The 12984-nt window shown below is 39.3% G+C and overlaps 1 protein-coding gene across 3 annotated transcripts in view; it reads left to right on the forward strand.

Annotated features, from left to right (window-relative positions):
* USP40 (ubiquitin specific peptidase 40) overlaps positions 1-12984 on the forward strand; it is a 28185-nt gene that overhangs the window by 8280 nt on the left and 6921 nt on the right. For 2 of the 3 annotated variants that reach the window (XR_014948425.1, XM_015867705.2), the window contains exons 9-25: positions 195-296; positions 654-761; positions 1759-2080; positions 2795-2876; positions 3448-3619; positions 4369-4453; positions 4925-4995; positions 6071-6387; positions 6729-6855; positions 7506-7563; positions 7914-7967; positions 8933-9021; positions 9730-9816; positions 10303-10339; positions 11553-11617; positions 12139-12213; positions 12828-12954. Coding sequence is in view for 2 of the 3 variants with exons in the window: in XM_015867705.2 (XP_015723191.2) it covers positions 195-296; positions 654-761; positions 1759-2080; positions 2795-2876; positions 3448-3619; positions 4369-4453; positions 4925-4995; positions 6071-6387; positions 6729-6855; positions 7506-7563; positions 7914-7967; positions 8933-9021; positions 9730-9816; positions 10303-10339; positions 11553-11617; positions 12139-12213; positions 12828-12954 (1978 nt within the window). In the remaining variant the exon portion in view is untranslated. Of the gene's footprint in view, positions 1-194; positions 302-653; positions 762-1758; positions 2081-2794; positions 2877-3447; positions 3620-4368; positions 4454-4924; positions 4996-6070; positions 6388-6728; positions 6856-7505; positions 7564-7913; positions 7968-8932; positions 9022-9729; positions 9817-10302; positions 10340-11552; positions 11618-12138; positions 12214-12827; positions 12955-12984 lie in introns of all 3 variants that reach the window. The other variant, XM_085553624.1, reaches the window with a different exon arrangement.

Genomic DNA, 12984 nt, shown 5'->3' on the forward strand with positions numbered 1-12984 from the left:
TTGGTGTGCAATGAGCTGGGTATCTCCGTGTGACATCCAGATACAGAACAGTCCTTTCTAAACTACTATGCACAGCTTCCTCTGAAACATAGATCTGGAGGATTTGCTTTACAGTTCTAAACTGCATATACAAATCTTAGTACAGACTGAAAACTGCCAGCAGTGTTTGTGAATGTCCTGTTTCTCTTATACAGGAAGATGACGATAGGCTGATTGAAGATAAACCTTCAAGGGATAATGAAAATGTCAAAGAAGCAGAAAATCCACTGGCAGTGTTGAAAGGGATTTTATCAGAGGTATGGTATGTAAAGAGTTCATTGCTTCAATTTAGATATAAGGGAACCCAGAAGAAGGGGCTGAAATGTGCAAGAGGCAGGCTTAGCAATACTGAACTCTTTACACGCTTCACAGTAAGCTTGGAAACTCATAATATAGTCCAATTTTAGTATGAATTGTTGCGACTCATACAAAGAAGACTGACTTTTTATTAGTATTTATTATTATTTTCTAAGTTGCTTGCTTAAGCTGTTACAGAATGCAACTCTGACTTGTTAACAAGTATCCATGACTTTATCACTTGAGAATTGCCTTCTTTGTGCTGTTTCTTTGGCATTTGTGACCTTCATCATGGTAAGTTTTTCATTTCTTTGTAGGAAGAATGTAAACAAATCCCTGTGGATCAGTTAGGGCAGAAATTCTTGGAGAAAATAAAGGTGTCCTGGAACAAGAAATACCGAAAACAGTACGGAGCATTACGAAAGGTAATGTGCGTGTCTGTTAGTTTCTTTCTTTGTTGTGAATGTAACTTTATATTTCTAATGAAGAATCAATAGGGTGGCAGTTGAAAATACTGGCACTTGGGCTAGCAAGATAATGTGTGTGAGGCATTTGTTTGCAGGGCACATTAATGGTCTGGGAAACACAAATCAGATGCTCAACAGCTTTATCAACCTGAAAGCTTTTTTCCACCTATATTGTTTATTGTTGGTCTACAATAGAGTCAGCTTTGGCTTTAATATATTTTCTCACTTGCGTCTGTGGATGAGCCTGCAGCAGCAGTAATGCCACTTGGATGTAGAAGCAGTGATGAGAATTAAAGAAGAAATACAGCACTGCTTTGAAGTCATAACAGAAAAAGATTTTCAATAAAGAGGCACTTTTTAGTTGCTTAGGGTACATTCATGGAATTTAATGCTTCAAGTTTTGTTTGTCTGAGTAGTTACTTCATTTTCTTGCACTTCAAGGAAATGCTTTTGCATTTATGTTACAGACGTGTGGAAAAATCATGTTGCTCTTTTTTAATAAGACTGACAGCACACATTGCAAATAAATTATTAAAATATCTGTGACGTCTAATGTGAGTCTTCCACAGAGGGAGCTGATTTTTGACCTCTATAGACAATGCATAGAAACAAGTTCTGAGCGCCCCAATGTTGTGACCATTACTGCCGCTGACATATGGGTTGTGTCTGGCTGTGTTTTTTTCTTTCCCTTTTTTCTGGGGGAGTTTGTTTATGTATGGTCTTCCAGTTTTGTTCTTAGTATGGTGGCTTTTTTTGTTTGTTTTTTCACGTGTGCTTGAACACAGAAAATAGCTATTGAGGAATCAGCTGGAGTGAGTGGGTTGTGTGTATGAATCTGAGGACAAATCGGGTCACATTGCTGATGCAACCAGCTGATGCAATGTTATATTTAACACTGAGTATCTTCCTTTACTAAAAGGTTGTTGTTTTGCCTTGTCCTTGCTTTTATTTTTAGTATTTGCAGAATCATCCCCAGATATTTCAGTTCAGCCCTGATGAAAATAAAGTTGGTTTAAAGGAAAAATACAAGCTCCCATTTAAGTCAGATTTTCAAGGACAGGCTTTCCAAAGCCCTCCTGAGGAGAATGGTATCCAGTGGGATTCTGAAAAAGCACCTCCAAGGCTAAAGGAGAGTTGTGCTGGGAGCCATTGGTTTGATCTGAATGATTCGAAAGTCCAGCCCATCAAAGAGGAGGATATTGAGAAACAATTTCAGGGTAAAGAGAGTGCCTACATGCTGTTCTATCGCAAGTCTCAGCTGAAAAGACCTCCTGAAGGTACGCGGAATTTCTCTTTATGTTCTGGGTGCTTCCTTCATTGATATGATACTGAGATTTTTCAGAAGGATGAAGGTAGTTGGGGCTTTTCTGCCCTTTCCCAGAGTATTGGGGATACAGATGTCTTCTAGTGCGACTGAAAAGAGTTAACTCAAGATACAAGGAAGTAATCATCAAGGAGGTTGGGAACAGTTAATTGGCTATAGCTGAGACTGACCTTTCTCTAATATGCTTCACAAATGGTAGCAGAGATGCAAGCTCTTGCACCTGGGTTGTGGCAATCCCAGTGTCAGTACAAGCTGGAGGATGTGAGGATGAAGGGGGGTCCTGGTGGATGGCAGCTGGGCATGAGCCAGCACTGTGCTGTAGAGATGTTCATTGCAGGGGAGTTGGACTCGGTGACCTTTAAGGATCCCTCCCAACTCAAAAGATTTTATGATTCCATGATTCTAATGTGCCTTACTGAAAGAAATAAAGGTTGTTTCTTATGGCTTTCATTTATCAGTTTCCCTTAGGGAAAAACAGATGTAATCACAGAAGATGTGAAAGCTCTTGTTCTGATTATTGTTATTTAATTTGCTCGATTATGAAAGGTTGCAATGTTGCTGCCTCAGATTTTCAATGATTACTATTGTAACATTTCATCTTGCTTTCCTCATTCACCAAAATAGGTTTTTGAGCTGAAGCCAAACTAAATTATATTATTTGTTGCAGCTCGAGGAAATCCAAGGTACCAAATTCCTGAACATCTTCTGAATGAAATGAATGCTGCTAATATGGAGCTGCAAAAAAAGAGGTAAGTTAGTGTAACTGCAAGTCTTTTCAACAGCGTTCTTCATCTACGTATCTCAGAAATGATCTAAAATGAAAGGAACTCATAGAACAGATGTGGAGTCAGATACTAAAATGATTCATTATCATAGATGTGAAGGAATATGAATTTTGTCCTGTTCCCCTTCTTCTTGCTAATGGAACTGGATACAGTTATAGAAGAAAAAGGCAAAGTTTCCACAAGGTTTCTCTTTTTTTGTGTTTGCATCTTGAGTGCATTTATCTGTAACAGCTTGGAAAACAAAAGCTTCCACATCCCTAAAGACAGAATTTATCATCTTGTTCAGAAAGGTCAAAGCGAGGTATAGGAATGAGCCCTTTAACAGTATGTTCTGTGCATGTGAAAGACTGTACACTAAATAAATCATCCAAGTCTTAGAGCAGCTCTTTGCGTATCCCTTCATGGGCGGGAGAATGTGACAGTGAGTTCAGTCACAAGGGTGTCAATTACACCACAACTGCCCAGAAGCACCACTGAAATAGTTTAGCTATTTGCCAATAAATTCATCACTTTATTCTTGTGTTATTCTTTCAAGAGCGGAGTGCGACTCGGCAAACAACAGCATTGATATACGTCTCCATCTGAGCACATGTTATAAATTTCACAATGGGGCCTTGCATCCTTCCCTTAGCTGGAAGGAGAGCATTCTGGATCTGACTGTTGACAGAAGAAAAACTCTAGGAGACCTTCGACAATCAATATTCCAGGTATTTGTTTTATTAAATAAGCATTTATTCACATATTCATACCAATATGAATCTCAATCCGAGATTTTTCATCAGTACGTGTGGTAGGCTGGGAGCTGTTTGAGTTTTCTTAGCAGGAGACATTGGTTTGAGATCAGTCCTTCAAGTATTTAAAAGCCTGACTGATCGATGAAGCTTTAAGTAGACTTTAATTGGTTGAAAAGGTTTATAATTGGGCAAGAATTGTTTCTTTACAGAACTCTGGAATGTTAAGAATAAGTTCAGTTTTTTGACAGACTAATATTTGCCTTTTCAAGGGTTTCTCTGGTTTCCATAGGGTATATTTAGAGTCATTTAAAAGAGAATAAAAGAAAATAATAATAAATTTAACCCATCTATTGAATGCAAGGTCTGCAATTGTACTCTGCTGCGTTAAAGGAATGTGACCTTTCACGGAAGGTTTCCTGTCAACATGTGAAACAAAGCTAACTTGCTCTCATGAAACATTGTTTGCTTATAGGTTACAACCTTTGGTTGGTGTCCAATTGGAACCATGTTAGCCTATCCAGTGACTAGTGTGAAAACACAGGTCCTAAATACTGTTGTGTGCTTTCTGTGCCTCTGGTCTTGTTGAAGGAAATACAATGAGCTGTTAATAGAGAAAGGGAGCTTGGTAGCCTCTAACAGCTTTTGGCAATGTTGTAATCCTGAATGGTTAGAATTATTGCTTCCTCAAGTCTTATATCTTTATTTCTATTCTTATCAATTAGATGATGAAATCTTGGGAAGGAGACATGGTTCTCAGTAGTGCTAAACCCTTACCAGCAGGACTGCACCTTTATCAGACACTTGATGGTAAGGCTACCACCCATAAGAATTCAATGTGATTTGTGTAGACACTGTGGATGTAAAATGTCAAGTGTTTTGGAGCAGCACATTTGTGAGTCTCAAACTGTCTTATGTGCAAATCCTCTGCCAATGTGAAACTAAACATCTTGAGTCTTTCTATTATGTAATACTTGTGAAGTGCAATATAAATATTATGTGATTTAAGCACATTTGCTGAAAAAAAGATAATGATCTAGATCTTTACCTTAATTTACGTGTGAATACTTGCTATCAGTATAATTAACTAGTAGGTAGAAATGATAGGAAAGAGAGGGTTATAGGGGAAAAAAAGCCTGACTGTAACTTCTGATCATGCAGAAACTTATATAATGATAGACTTTAGACAGAGTAGTAGAATATGCCAGCATTTATCAGCTTACAACTGACCCTGCACAACTGTTTTGCATTCTAAACAGCTTGGCAATTTGCTCTTTTTAGGAGATGAGCTGACATTGGACTGCTTTGGGCTGGCTGATGGAGCAGACATTTTTGTCTGGAATGGGAAGGAGGTAAAAGAGAACCAAAAATTCTTTCTCCTTGTCAGTTCTGAAGACATAAGCTGTGAATTCCCAGAAGCTTCAGTCTGTTTTGTGGATGTGCTGCTGGTGTGCTAATATTTGGAGACACCACTTACCCTCATCTAGAAAATGACACTTTGACAATTTATCACTGTTCCCTTCTGTGTGATGTACAGTGTGGCTCTCGTTAGAGTTATGCAATGCAGATGATTATATGGTCAGTTTCATAGGTGTATGAATGCACTGCTCTGTTATGCTGGAGTATGCTCTGAGAAGACCTGGTGCCTATTGGAAGGAGGTGGGCAATATGGTAACAGAAACTTCTGCTCCATAGTGAATTGGGGCAGACTGTGGTCTCCCTGAAGTACTGTGCTCCTTCTTAATGCTTAGTCATCCCTTTAATTTTTAGACTCCTACTTAAATTTCAAATACGTGCTTTAGCGATTGTATTCACACAAATAGAAGCTTTCCTACCATATCTATAGTGGAGGAAAACATTGCTTCAAAAAGATTTGTGTTGTAAGAGTAAGTATTTACTGATCTATCAAAAAGAAGCAAACAAAGAAAAAACAACCAACAAACTTCCTCTGAGTGTCAGAGTTGTTCTACTCTTGCTTGATCTTTCAGTCAGGTCTTCAATACTGCAGCTTCCTACACAATCAGGGTGTTTTTGGCAAAGAGTTATAATCTTGACCTGGGCTGAGAATCAGGAAGGCCAGATTTCAATATGTACAGCCTCAGTCACATTATTATTCTTTCTTTTAACATCCCATGGGGCTAAATTTCACTGTCCTTTATTTTGATGGAGGCTGTGTCAGCTATTTTCACAGTTAGTTTTTACTGCACTTATAGACTTGGAACATACCTTAGCATTATGCTTTCCCTTCCTTAGTACCTTTGAGTGACTCTAGTTCTTTGTTCAGAAGGCGTTTGGTCAAAGCTGGTTTATTCCTAATGCTGTGAGAGGGTCCACCTTCTTGTTGCAGCATTTTTACTGTTGTCTCTTATTGCTGTTTACAATGGAGTGTTATTGATCACTGTGTAAACCTTGCATTCCTTTCTTCAGGTTGGTGGCGTGAAGGTGATGGCAGGCCCCGATCATGAACCTGTTCTCTTAAACATTCTTCGTTTGGTGGATTATAACGAAGGAGGGAAGGGTCAGCATTTCACAGAATCACAGCACGTTTTTCCATGCAGCGCGAAACTCAGTGATCTGTGCAGAGCCTTGGCACCATCAGGAGGAATAATCTTAAGAAATGACTCAGGGCATAAAGAAGCCAAGAACTGGGAGGTTCTTCTTGAAGAACACATGAAGGAAACAATCAAAACTGTTGGTTTGACAGATGGATGTTCGGTATTGATCTTGGACAGCCATGACCAGAGGTAACCATTTTGATGATTAAGCAATAAGGCAGTTGTGGCAAAATCTGTTTAGTTAAAATGCTGTGTGTGTGTATGTATATGTATAAATTTGTCTATTTCATGAAACAAACAGGTATTATTAGTCTCTGGATTATCATCAGAAACTCTGTTCCCATTGAAAGACAGTTGCTAAAACAGTTTTTCCAGGTTAATTTAATGGTGCCTATATTGTATTTGAAGCTGCTGCTGTAAATGATCTAGGCATTACTGATTTAGGTGAGAGCTTTGATATTTATCAATTTAGCCCAGATAAGATACAGTTTGCCTGTCTTTGACTGTCTTTATGCTGCTCACTTTTACAGCCTGGTGAATATTTCAAGTGGTAATTTGACTGCTTTTACGTACGACATCAGCTGGCTCCAGGTGAAAAACTTCTGTGGAACAGATGATGAAGAGAAGCACGTTAAAATTACTGCCACTATTGAAACAGTAAGCAGTCTGATTGTTCAGGATGTGATACCAGATATTGCCTTGATAAGTTTTGCTAGTGAAGGTGGGCCGGTTAATGAGGATTGGATTTAGCATTTGTGCTGATGTTTTGTTGTGAGACAGTAGCATGAAGCTTGTACCAACACAGCTCTGGTAACTGGAAACAGCACAGTTAGTGTGTTAGTCTGTTTGGACCATCCTGGAGGTGTATGTTTGAAATTATGCCAGTAAACAAAACCTGAGAGGAGGAAAATATTTCCTTTCAGCACAGGATTAGGAGAAAAATACTGTTTTCCTTGGTACCTTTTCTGCTTTTAGATTATTGTCTGTTACAGAATGAAGTCCTGCTTAGTGCCAAGTATGAGATAAACATTATCAAACTATTTGTATGTTTCATAAATGGAAAATAATAAGGGCTGTTTTCTTGTCCTTGGAATTCTGTTTGTAAGACTTCTTTTCCTCAAGTATGTTGCATACAGTAGATGTACAGGTATCATATTGTTATGTATTAATAGTAATAAAAGATGTGTTTTTAGCTGTGTATAATGTTAGCAGGAATAAGAACAACCTGCCTTTCATGGGCTGACATTTGAACGGTAGATGTGTAACTAGATTTTTTGTTCAGAAGTGTTAACGTTGCTTTCTTTTAGGTGATGGCAGATATCAAAATGAAAGCAATACACGAGCTACAGCTAGAGGAAGAGCTAGGTAAGTGTTCAGTGGATTTACTTACAAATCTGGTAATGCTAAGATGTCTCAGGCTCACAGTATGGCTGGGGTTGGCAGGGACCCAGGCCTTACTCCAGCAGGGACAGCCAGAGCAGGGTGCCCAGCACCATGCCCAGGAGGCTCTAGAGGCCTCCAGGGAAGAAATCCCACGGCCTCTCTGGGCAACCTGTGTCAGTGCTCAGCTTCCTGCATGGCACAGAAGTGCTGCCTGATGGGCATAAGGAATCTCTTGTGCTCCAGTCTGTCAAACAGAATGTCTCATCCAAATTTATTATGATTTGAATTACTTAACACACCTAACCTCTCTTTCCCACCCCCTTCCATTGCAGCAAGTGAAAGCTGTCTTAGACCTGTTAGCAGAAATGGGAAACTTCTCTCTCCAGGTAAATTTCTATGCTTATATTGGTGTCATTCTGTAAGATAAGCAGGGAGATGTGAAGCTTCCCTCCATTAATTTCCAAATTCAACCATAGCAGTTGTTTTCTCTTTTCCAGTTGTATTGTTTACTTACAGTACCAATAAACAACTAGGAGTTGAATATTCAGCTTGCTTGTATTACTTTCATGCCCAGTGAGCAATATGTTACCAGCATACCTGCTGTTGTTTATTGACCATAGGCCATGTTCTTCAAGGCTTTGGGAATTAACAAACTTCTGTCCTCTGTGCTTGTTTTAGAAACTGAGAAGTTTATTAATCTTTTGTTAATCATAGCTAATGCATTAGAGAACAGATACATTGCAGAGCAGCTTTGAAACTGTTCAGGAAGCAGTCCTTGTTCCATATTTTTCTGTTTCTTGAAACAAAATGGACTAAATACATTTGTTAGAGTAGTGATGGATGAGGTTGGGTTACTGGGTAGACTTGATTTGATAGACTTTGCTTTGATTTAGATGAGCATGTGATATCTTTGCTGCTATATCATTGAGTTCCTGAGGGCCTGTGTTCAGTAGAATAGAGGCCCCAGCATTGCTCTTCTCACTGTTGGGGGAGCAATAAGAAATTGGGCAGATCAGCTTTGTGTTTGCTGGTAAATATCTTCTGTATCTTTACTATTCTTATAATACATTTTGTTAGCTAAGGTGACATAGGTTTGGGTCAGATAGCCTGCAAATGTCCATTTCAATCTAAATTCTTCTGTTACTCACCATATATCAAGAGGTGGTTGGGAAGGAGCCTTTATACAGATATACTCTAGTCATAGAAGGCTTATGGATTTATTGTAAACACAGATAAATAAGTTGTTTAAATGTCACTGAATGTTTTTTATCTTTGTCTAAAGAGCAAAGTGAGTGGATATTTTCACTAAGCAGCAAGTTGTGATGTTTTCCTTCTTTTCTTCTTCCTGAAGTCCCTGAGGATTATACTGTCAAGGAGGCAGAACTGAAAATGGGAAGCTTGCTAGCGCTGTGTCGTGGAAAAGCTCCAACCTCCACTCAGGTATAACAGAATAGCGACTGAATAGAGACTAGAATTGCTTTTGTGCTTTGTTTACATTTCCCAGTATTTCCTGTGGTCCTCTTCTTCTTTTTGGAATGGTTGTAGTGGTAAATCACCATGGGGGGGAAGAAAATGCTTGCTGATAGTGGGAGTTTATGCACTGGCAAGGAAGTTTGCACCACTTAGCTCAGTTGCAAAAGGCCAAGAGCATAAGTGTCAGCAGTTAATATGGCTCATTTGACTAACAGTAGATCACTTATCATTAGTCTGTTTGCAGTTGTCCGTGATCTGATGTGTCTGTACTTTTCTAAAGAGCACTGAGTGAAAAAAAGAAAGGGGAGACATTAAATTTTATATGTGCATATTTACAATATGGAGGAGGAAAAATAAGGCATGTATATTTCTGAAGATCTCAAGATCAAAGAGCCAAAATACAGCTGGCAGGCTTTCTCTTTCATTTGCAGCATGCTAAGCACATGCACAACTGGTTTATGGAGCTCCCCTGATGGCCATAACTTGATTGCATGTGCTTCTCTAGATTGCTTGGATTGTTTGCTGTATCTAAAAGTAGCTTCAGTGCTGTTTGACTGATAGCTGGCATGAAATAGCTGATATTGGGTACAGTAACTGCATGCAGTAGAGAGAGCTGTATCTCACTATTCCTATACTTCAAGATGTAATCTGAACCATTTACACTTGTGTTTTTAGCTCTTTTTATATTTTATTATTGAACGTGACCACTATACAAGCCCTGAGATGGAAATAGTTGTGGAAGAAACTGCCTCTGTGAAAGAAGTAAGTCTAGATTCTCTTATAAGCTCTTTTCATGATCGTGTAAGGTTTGCTGCTCATAGAGAACTTTTGCTTCATGCCCACGTGTGACTTCAGTTAAGATTCCAATTCAAAGGCAGTGTTTCAGCTCTAAAAGACCAATGGGGAAGACTGCCTTTAACTCCTAGTAATGCTTCACAGTTAAAACAGGAAAAAATCCAAGAAGATGCCAATGAGCAGTGGAACTTTGTGTCCTCCATCAGGCAAAGACAGCATTTGTATGTTTTGTAAAGGGTGATAGGTTGTGTACAGGCTGGAAATCAGGTAATCATCTTTAAATGTTTAATGTGTGGTTCAAATACTCTGTGCCTATGTGAGTGTAGGAATTGAACAGGAAATTAATCACTCTGGATATTTTTTTATGTGAGAAAATTTTAGTGGTGACCTATTGGAAACTTGATTTTCTGTGTGTTGCAACAAGTCTCAACTCTTTGGCTGTTTTTTTTTTAGTGTCTAAATTTAATGCTGGAAAAATCTGGATTATCAGGTTAGTTGTATTATATTGTTATTTAATAGTATATCTTAAGGCATTTCCAGAATTATAAGGCAGCTCTTGGTATTAAAAATGAGTTTGTTATGGTCACTTCTGTGTCTCTAATGTAAGTGGGGGTGGGGGGAGGGGATTACAGCCCTGGTGAAAACTGACAGCGGAGTTTCCAGCTGTATATTTAATTGAAATACAGCAAAGCCTGCTGTTTCTGGACTGCTCATTTGGGGGCACTTGCAGGTGGAGGTGTTTGGCTGCAAGATTAACTTCTTAAGGAAAAAGCCATTTTTTTAGGTCACTTGGCAAAAAGAAGTTAATAGAATGAGATCACACTTTGGACACTGCTTTGGACTCTGATGGTAGCAATTTTTGTCCCTGAACTGTTGCATTGGGTTTAAGGAAAAGAGAGAGAGAGCACCAGCATCAGACTGGGATTTCTGATTGTACATCATGCTGTTGATGCTGATGGTGTTGTGGAGTGGCACCGATTCCCAGCTTTAGTACTAAGCGCTCATTGCTCAACACCTTATGGCAGAGTGATGGCTGCAAATTGAACCACACACCGTCAAGCATAAGTGTGCTCCTGAAACGTGTTACTGTCAGAATACACACTGAGCAGCCCAAGAGAAAATGAAGGCTTTTGCTCTTGTACACGTGAATGCAGTAGAGAATGATGTCTTGAACATGTAAACTTAACCTTTATTTCCCTATGGTATCATTTTACTGCTGAGAAACAATGGGCTTGTTTTCATTGCTTTCTTTTCAATGTCCATTTTTGGAAAATTAAATTTGGCTGTGTGTAGATATTTGCAATCTGGCTGCTCCCAAAGAAGTGTCAGACTTCACTTAAAAGGACCCCAAGGTAGTCCTTTTCTCCCACAGGAGTGATCTGTGAGCTTTGGTTTGGTTATAAAAGTCAGATTTGTACACTGCAAAGAATAAAGAGTATTTGCATGAGTTAAAGAAGGGAGTGGTAGGCAGGTGGAAGAACAATACCCAACAAAGGGTATTGTTATGGCTTGGGAGGGATGTGAAGGTGGTACTTGATTTGGATTATCAGAGTGAGGTTTTAAAATACATAAAGAAGCAAAACAGCCTGAACAATCACTGCTGAGAGTGTGTGGGTTTCCTGTGCTCTTTTTTTCCCTACTATCCCCCTGAAATACTGTTATGGACTCATTAGTTTTCCATGTTTCCTTTTTGTTGTTTGTAGGTGACAGCTGGCATTTGAGAAGGATGGACTGGTGCTTCGAAGCAGGAGAGGCTTTAAGTCAGGAAGTAAGAGGATCTTAGTTTTGACTTAAATCATATAATATCTTATTTGTTCCACTTGTTCTGTAGATTCTTCTTGCAGAGGAGGTCTGAGTGGTGTTTTGGTGCCTGCTGTGTAACTCTGCACAGTGTTTTATTTTCACAAAACTATATGAAGCCATTTCAACCATAGATTTAAATGGGAAACTCAGGCACTGCCTCCTGTTTTCAAGGTCTCTTATAAGTATTTACCTAAGTCTGGGATCAGCATGCATGGAGGATGCTTGTATCTACAAAGAATGAGGTGTTGATTGCTATGAGGTGTGAAGGAGCTCAACACAGTAGCAGGCTGCTATAGATGTGATGGTTGTATCTTGTTGCAAAGTTGTATGTATTGCATACATACTACTTCATGTCGTGAGTGCAGAAGTATAAAACACCTCAAGTCTTTTGCATGCATTGCACAAATACTAAATAAATCATGTGTTAGGAAACCAAGCTTAAGAACATACAGGCTCACAAGGCAACTATGCTTTCTCTTCCTACAGGATGCTACTCTGAAGGAACTTAATGTTTGCAGGGGAGATACTTTGGTTGTAACTGAAGGGAAGCTTCCCGCAAAGGTAAAAGTTAGAAAATGGTGTTCTTTAGTCAGCTGACAATCTGGAAACTTGAGCATAAAAGTAATTTCTTCTTTTGATTATTTCAGAGTTTTTCAGCTGTAGTATTTTTAGTCCAAAATTCTGTTTTTTTGGGGGTTGTTTTTTATTTATAAAAAGTAATTTTTATGTCAGATTTTGTGCTGAGGGTTGTGTTTGAAATTGGATGACCCTGCTGGGAAGCTCCAGGCAGCAACGGTCAGGTAAGATTTCTGCACCAGCAAACCTCAGATGATACAGGCTGCTAGAAGGAAGTTGGAACTGAAGGCTGAAAGGCTGCAGGGAGCCCTGGGCAGGCAGCAGAGCACAGCACTGCAGTTGAATGAGTCCAGCTTCCTCTGGCAAGGTTGCATCTACGTCCAAATCTCCAGACAAGTATCACTCAGTTCAATCTGTAGATGCCACAGTGGCAGAGCAGGATGGTGATAGTATGTGACAGGAGGCTGGATTTATTTTTTCACCAAGTAGTACTTGTATAAAGAATGCCAATTCCAAGGTGTTTGTTTCTTTCTCCCTGTGAGGAGCGTAATTGGCATTGGAACACGTAGGCTATCTGGCACTTTGTGTTCGTATCTCAGGGTTTCTTGAAGATACCGATCTGGTGGTTGAAGTCTTCAAGTCAAACGAAACACAGAGAGAAGGCACGAGACCAGGTGAATGGGCTGACCTGTAAGATGGATGCTTTGCAAGTGTCTCCTGCAGGAGGTGAGCTTGATTAGTTACTTTTTAAGGAGG

The sequence above is a fragment of the Coturnix japonica genome, chromosome 7 (genome assembly GCF_054131305.1).
Source record: "Coturnix japonica strain WE chromosome 7, WE-NBRP24, whole genome shotgun sequence".
NCBI classification, from domain to species: domain Eukaryota; kingdom Metazoa; phylum Chordata; class Aves; order Galliformes; family Phasianidae; genus Coturnix; species Coturnix japonica.